This window comes from Ceratosolen solmsi, unplaced genomic scaffold (genome assembly GCF_000503995.2).
Source record: "Ceratosolen solmsi marchali unplaced genomic scaffold, CerSol_1.0 scaffold7, whole genome shotgun sequence".
In the NCBI taxonomy this organism is placed as follows: domain Eukaryota; kingdom Metazoa; phylum Arthropoda; class Insecta; order Hymenoptera; family Agaonidae; genus Ceratosolen; species Ceratosolen solmsi.
The window spans coordinates 14,616,438-14,623,503 of NW_011948413.1; the positions used below are offsets into that span (position 1 = coordinate 14,616,438).

Here is a 7,066-nt window from a genome sequence, read left to right on the forward strand (position 1 = left end):
CTTCCTTTTCTCATTGCTACTCTCACGATTCTTCTCCCCCTCGGTCGTTAAGCCGCGTGTCATACACTTTGCGATTTATTTGTGCATATTGCCATTTTTCAGGATTTTCTATTTTGTTTTGTAGGAGAAGATGGGCCGATATTCGCATGAAGCTTCGAATCCGGGCAAGTCGTGTAAGGCGCGCGGCTCGAATCTTCGTGTACATTTTAAGGTAAGGAAATAATTAGTGATAAAGTGATAAACAAAGTGCCAGTGCGATCGTGTGTGAAGTTTAGGGGGTTTTTGAGCTTTTCGAGGGCTGTTATTTTAGGAGGGTTTGTCGTTGTACGAAGACGAAATTAACGAGTTGTGCTCGTTTGTGTCAGTGTACAGGCTAGTGTTTCAATATTATTCGACCTAACCTGCAAGTAGAGTTGAGGGATGGCGCACGTTTATGGTGATCGTGTGCTAATTAAGCGAGGCTTTTTCTTATTTTCCTGGCAAAATCAATTATTCTTACTCTTTGCCGAATTGCCTATTTCGTATTATTGGCTTTTGATAAACCGGGGAGATGTCCAAGTCTATATATAATAGCTTTCCATCATTCTCCTTATTTTTCCTCTTTCATGCTCGAAAGTTGTAATGATAGTTGGAGATGTACATTGCAGATGTTATTCTAACGCAATCAATTATTTTTAAATTCATTTTACAAATTATTATAGAAGTTTATTGTGAGACGAAAGTGTAAAATGAATGGTATTGTATTGACTGTGGAAAGTCTGTTGATACAGCTTATTGGGGTTGGGGGGGAGGGGTCCAGTGAAATTAAATGAATCTTTATTAATATTAATTTATCTAGTATTTTAAGATTAGTTAAATATTTTATTGTAATTTCCTTTGAAACGTTATTATATCATGAGAGTAAATTTTTGGAATTCAATTATAACCGTTTGTTTCTCTATTCAACAGTATATAAGTTTGTGGTGTAGTCGCATTGTACGCGCTGGTAATTATCGAACATAAGCGCAGCGTTGAATACCTTAATTTTTACTTATATTGTTTTTAATTATCCTTTTCAGAATACCCATGAAACGGCGAAAGCAATAAAGAATATGTCCCTCAGAAGGGCACAGAAGTATCTTAAAAACGTCATTGAATTCAAAGAATGCGTTCCTTTCAGAAGATTTAACGGTGGTGTAGGAAGATGTGCCCAAGCTAAGCAATTTGGCACAACGCAAGGTAATATTTTGCCTACTTATAGTTTTAATCTACCTGTTATGAAATTAAACAATTCAAATGTGGTTTTTTGTTTAATACTTCCGTATTTAAACGTACAATGTAAAAACATTTAATTTAATGTTTCCGAATACATCGTCGCTATTAAATATTTAATATATGAAATTGACTATACAACTTTGTTCAATCATTTATTATCGTTAATAATTTAATTATTTCAGGTCGATGGCCTAAAAAGTCGGCGGAATTTCTGCTTCAACTTTTAAAAAATGCAGAAAGTAATGCCGACTTCAGAGGTCTTGAAGTAGACAGACTTGTTATTGAACACATTCAAGTTAATCAGGCGCCTTGTTTACGTAGGAGAACTTACAGAGCTCATGGTCGTATTAACCGTAAGTAATTTCATAAAGCCTTGTTAAAGCAAGGTTAGTAATATTTATGTATTAAAGAAACAAAAACAAAATATATATATATACACGTGCATATGTGTGTGCGTGCTTGTGTGTATATTCATAATAAAACGTTGCTAAGTTGTTATTTGAAATAATTCTTTGTATTTTCATTAATTATCTAGATTAAAAGTATTATACAATAAGTCTCGCTTACTTTTTCGGTTATTATGCATAAGTAAGAATCTCTAAATAATAATAGAGTAAAGAATCAAGAATGTTATATTTGAATCAATGGCAAATTTTTATTATCCAAAGTTAACGTTATTGTACGAAAATATATAATGATTTTTAATAAAATTAATCACGATACTGGGAAATGGAGATCTGCATAAAGTACGTTTGCACATGCATTGATTGAATTATTTACGTTGTTAATTTTTTAACAAGTGCTTAACAAAATTAGAAGATCTTTTGCTAATAATAAAATCTTTGAAAAAATTCCGAATCATTTTACAATATAATAAAAATTTATGATTATTATAAAATAGTAAGAAATGATTCTCTTAACAACTTATATAATTTTCTTGATCATTGTAGAAATATGTTATTTTTTTGACACTGCAGCGATTCTAAAACTCGAATCGATTATTTTTAAATTAAAAATTCAAGAGACCTACTTTAATAATCTGTAAATCTTTTAGCGTACATGAGCTCGCCATGTCACATTGAAGTCATATTGACTGAGAAAGAAGATGTCGTTGCTAAAGCATCGGAGGAAGAGCCCTCCAAAAAGAAACTGAGTAAAAAGAAGCTCGCTCGTCAAAAGGAGAAGATGATGAGGGAATAATTTTTGAGGTGTACAATACGAGAGCTAATGTATTTGGGAATAATAAAATTTCTATTGTTCTCTAAGTCTGTTTCATTAATTATTTATTTATGCTAAATGACTTAATTCAACATTTTAAAAATAATCTTATCTTATTGTAATGGGAGAGAATATGTATTGAGAAATTTCGTGTCGTAATATTAATACTTACAGATTTCCTTAATTACTCGGATCAAATTAAAAATTCGTGCTCATTAGAGACGAGCTCGTCTTGGAAAATTTTATTTTATTTACAACTGTTAGTTCTTTGGTGTGATAAATTAAGGCAGTTCAACTGTGCATTTTTTTTTCTTTTGTTTTGTTTTTGTTTTGTTTTGTTTTTTTTTCGACTATAAAAGTCTTGATTGTTTTATTTTCAATTGAGTATTCTAAGAATGAGTACAAATTAGTGCAATTATACATATATTTGACTATTTTAAATGGGCAAGTTCGGCCCTTATTACGATCGTTATACTTTTATCTCTTTATTTTCTTAATTAAAAACATTAACATCTTACAAGGTACTTACAAATTTTCAACGATAACAAATATTTTACACTCTAGCAAATAAATTTAATGAGCTTGCAGATGTTGGGGACATCTGCGCGACGTTTGATTACAGTTTCTACGCGAGACTCGAATGTAACGTAATGCTTCGCTTTATTATTTAAAATTAACGATCTCGTATACGTAGCATATCGTGTGCATATGCCCGCTGCTTATGCCTTAAAATCTTTAATCTTTGTACGTGAAAGGAAATGCACTGAGGGTTCGACAATCGAAATTAATTAATGAAAAAGTATTGATAGAGACGAACGAATGACAACAACCTGCTGAATTACAATATATAATGAAATTCATCTTTGCAATTTATATTAAACACTTTTGTGCGCATGAACTTTAAATACAACGTGTACACGTACTCACATTGTACAGTTTCACAAGTGAATTATTAGGACAAAAATACGATATAACATAGTTTTATAAATCACATTACATACGCAATAGAGATGATATCACTAGGACGATTGAGCGGCTCATTACAACGATAATCGCGTTCTACAATAATAATAATAATAATAATAATCATAATCATAATAATAGTAATAATAAACAACAACAACAACAAAAATTTTTTTTTTTTTTCAAAATTAAAAAAGAAATAAAAGTATTCTATACAAATAATCTCTCTCTTGCTCACTACGTATCATCGTCATTCCACCAGCAAATCCTACATATCATATCATTTAATTTCGGTTTTACATTTTGCCTCCCTCGGACTACACATATTATATTATGGACAATTTAATGTACGCACTTTTAAAATAAAAATGAAAAGACTGCGTTTTTGTTTCACGAAGAGGGACGACATCTCGTCTGCATAGAAACATCGCACACACCCCTATTAATCGGTTGCCCTTGTCGTAACTCAAATCTTAGTCAATTATAAAAATCCTATGCTACTACAACAAATGGATAAATCGAATTGCAAATAGTTATTCTTTAATAATGTTTTTTCGTTAAAGGTATGCGGTTATTACCTGTCGCGACGTGTTTTGATGACTGTTTCAAACATTATCCTTGGACATCTTTAATCGTAAAGGAGTGTCGAGCAACGTCAACTCCAAAGTCGACTAACAATAACATAAATTACGTCTAAAGTAATTGAAAGGGTGCGTGTAGTTATCAAAAAAAAAAAAAAAAAAAAGAGAAAGAGAGAGAGAGAGATTAATTTTTATAATAAAATTTTTAAACTAATGTAAATTGTTATTTTTAATTTTAGAGCAACGAATTGTAATATTTTTTTATATTATCTCAACGATCCATCGATCATGCATGTCGTCGTGCCTCGCGTATAATCATTTATTTATTAATTTTTTTTTAATTTTTTTTTTTTTTTTTTTTTTTTTATTATTATTATTATTATTTATTATTTTATTTTTTTATTTTTTTTTTTTTAAGGAAGAGACAAGAAAGAGAAAAAAAGACACGCTTATGAAACAATTTTTAGTGAATTTTCATCCTCTCGGTTAGATCTTAAATTTACTGGTTTATTTCGTAGTCGAGTTTCTCGAAACAGGATGAGCCGAATTCAATAAAGGATTCTTGCGGCTGCCTTACTTACATATGTCTCGAGCCAACGCTGACGAAACAGTCCGTGGCCAAGAGATAACGATAAAAGCTGCGCGAAATAGTGAGAAATATCGTTCGCTGCGTTCGAATTTGTTGCATTAAAAACTATAAAAATATCGTAACTCGTTGCTCGTGCGCTCCGCGATCGCGGTAGAAGCTCGCCGAGTTTCATCGCATATGAGATTGGATATGGGACTTGTTCGACGTCATCCTGCTTCAACTTCTCTCGGCGCTGTCAAGAAAGTGGCTCGCGAGTTGTATTCGGTAAGAATAAGCTGAGCAGACCACCACCTGGAAAAACAAAAGATTAATTAACAGTGCCCTGTTAACGTAATTTTGAGAACGAGAGAATCTTCGTACAGCATCTTTGGCCTTGTCTTCGTTAGCAGACATTATTATTATCAGATTATTAAATGAAGCGAAGAAGCTTATTGCTACATCGTTACTATTTACCACTTTCATTTCTAAATAATTGCATTCGAACGGATTGCCAAGCATCGCTTCTTACAACTCGTTAATGGCAATGTCGGTAAGATTCTTATTAAACGAAATCTCGTTAGTATTGCAATACGCGGATAAGTGTGTGCGTGCGAATGGTTTAAAAATCATTAAAAAATAATAATAATTTATTTCATTCTTAAATTCATGCGTTCATACGCGCGAAACAAATGCAATCGATTATTGGTGATACTTATAGAATATTTATTTCATTTATTTCAAGCCAAAATAAAATAATAATAATCACGACGATATAAGTCAAAATATTATGATTTGAAACGTTTGCGGTAATAGTGACGTATCAAAGGACTTTAAACGTAATAGCGGCTGGGACAATAATCCAATCGCTTCCAACGTTTGGAATGTAATCGATCACCAAAAATAATTAACGTAGCGTTTAAATTACATTTACGTTGGCTAATCAAGTATGATAAATCAAAATTCTGCTTGATACAATAGACTTAATAGCCAATTATCTTGTAGTTATAGCGCCTATGAAAGACGAAGAGAACTCATCGTTTCCTACGCTGCTGATTGTGCTGTTATTCATTTAGTATGTAAAAGAAAAAGGAAACAAAAACAAAACAAAAAAGAAAGAAAAAAAAACAGCGTCTCCAAGTCTCGCCAGGTGAAATGGGGAGAGTGAAGTGCGATGATAATACGTAGGGGATAGCTCACCGATAAGTAGCGCGGCGACGATGAAAGTCGGCGCCGGGCAGTAGAGGTCGAGGAGCTGGGCTATGACGATGTTGCCGATGATGCCGCCGAGGCGGGCAGCTACCATGGATATGGCGATGCCGGTTGCCCGCAAATTCGTGGGAAAGACTTCGGTGATGAGGCAGTCGAGGGCCGCGTTGCCGCAGCTTATGACGCCGCTGAAGAACGCCGAGACTATCACATTGTGGTACTTGTTGTAGACGAAGTACAGGCCTATCGAGCAGGCGCCCGACGACAGTGTACTGAAAACTTTTGGTACAACCAACAGTAATTGGCAAGTTAATGACGTGAAAGAGGGTGAAATTTCGACGAATGCAATTGTATTTAGTTGTTACATTGGACCAGGGCGTCTATGCAACAAATGTGGATTATGATTGATTTGCTCTTAGTTAAGGAAATCATAGGGATGTCAAATTCGTGTGCATTCAGAGTGAGAGGAGCTTGATAAAGCGCAGATGGAGTTAGGTTGATAAGATAGGCTGCTCACCTAAGAAGAATTTGCGTCCGAGTCGATCCATACCGAGGACCGCGAGTATGTTGGCCGGTATGGCCGAGGCGACGGTAATGAGCGACTCCATGAAAACGGAGGCGCCAATCTTGTCCGAGCAGAAGTTCTCGTCGCTGTGCGAGCCCTTGCTGACGACGTAGTGGGTCACCTGGCAGACGCTCGCCGACTGGCCCGGGTGCTCGCGATGAAACTCGTCGAAGCGATTGAACAGTTCCGGGAACCACATCATTAGACCATAGTAGCCGATGTGGAAGGTGAAGTTTATGATGATGGAGATGACGGTGAAGCGGAGGATCGGCGAGACGAACAGCTGGCGGCTGTTGTCCATTATATCCCCGAGCATCACCTTGTATTTGCTCTTTTCCGGGGCGCCGGGCTTCACTGGCTCGTGGACTTGGAAGTCGTCGAGTATCAATTCCTTAACCTGATCACAAGAGCTTTTATGTAGAGTCGGCAAATGGTTTCGTATCATCGATTCCCAACGCTATCATTTAGTTTTCGTCATCTTGGAAGCGAGCGGCCACACCCGCGCGCTTTACCCTAATTGCGAAAGAATGATGTGGGAGCTTTGGTACTAACCGGATAGGTATCGCGAGGCTTGCCAGTGTTAGTGGCGTAAATACCGCGAAAGATGTCGAGTGCCTCGTCGTATCTTCCGCGGGAAAGTAGGTACTTGGGGGATTCGGGGAGCAGCAGTAACAGCCCCGCCACGATGAAGGAGGGAGCAGCGCATATCAG

The 7,066-nt window shown here is 35.7% G+C and overlaps 2 protein-coding genes across 3 annotated transcripts in view; one reads left to right on the top strand and one right to left on the bottom strand.

Moving 5' to 3' along the window:
* RpL17 (ribosomal protein L17) overlaps positions 1-2,519 on the top strand; it is a 2,798-nt gene extending 279 nt beyond the window's left edge. The window contains exons 2-5 of one of the 2 annotated variants that reach the window (XM_011506286.1): positions 125-211; positions 1,059-1,218; positions 1,437-1,607; positions 2,309-2,519. In XM_011506286.1, coding sequence (XP_011504588.1) covers positions 131-211; positions 1,059-1,218; positions 1,437-1,607; positions 2,309-2,454 — 558 coding nt within the window. In that variant the 5' untranslated portion in view covers positions 125-130 and the 3' untranslated portion in view covers positions 2,455-2,519. Of the gene's footprint in view, positions 1-6; positions 212-1,058; positions 1,219-1,436; positions 1,608-2,308 lie in introns of those variants that run through there. The other variant, XM_011506287.1, reaches the window with a different exon arrangement.
* A 1,996-nt stretch (positions 2,520-4,515) lies between these two features.
* The window catches only part of LOC105367714 (synaptic vesicle glycoprotein 2B), an 11,160-nt gene continuing 8,609 nt past the window's right edge, over positions 4,516-7,066 (bottom strand). The window contains 5 exon segments of the mRNA XM_011506483.1: positions 4,516-4,542; positions 4,598-4,896; positions 5,782-6,069; positions 6,308-6,752; positions 6,908-7,066. The exon segment at positions 6,908-7,066 is cut by the window's right edge and continues 83 nt beyond it. Coding sequence (XP_011504785.1) covers positions 4,516-4,542; positions 4,598-4,896; positions 5,782-6,069; positions 6,308-6,752; positions 6,908-7,066 — 1,218 coding nt within the window.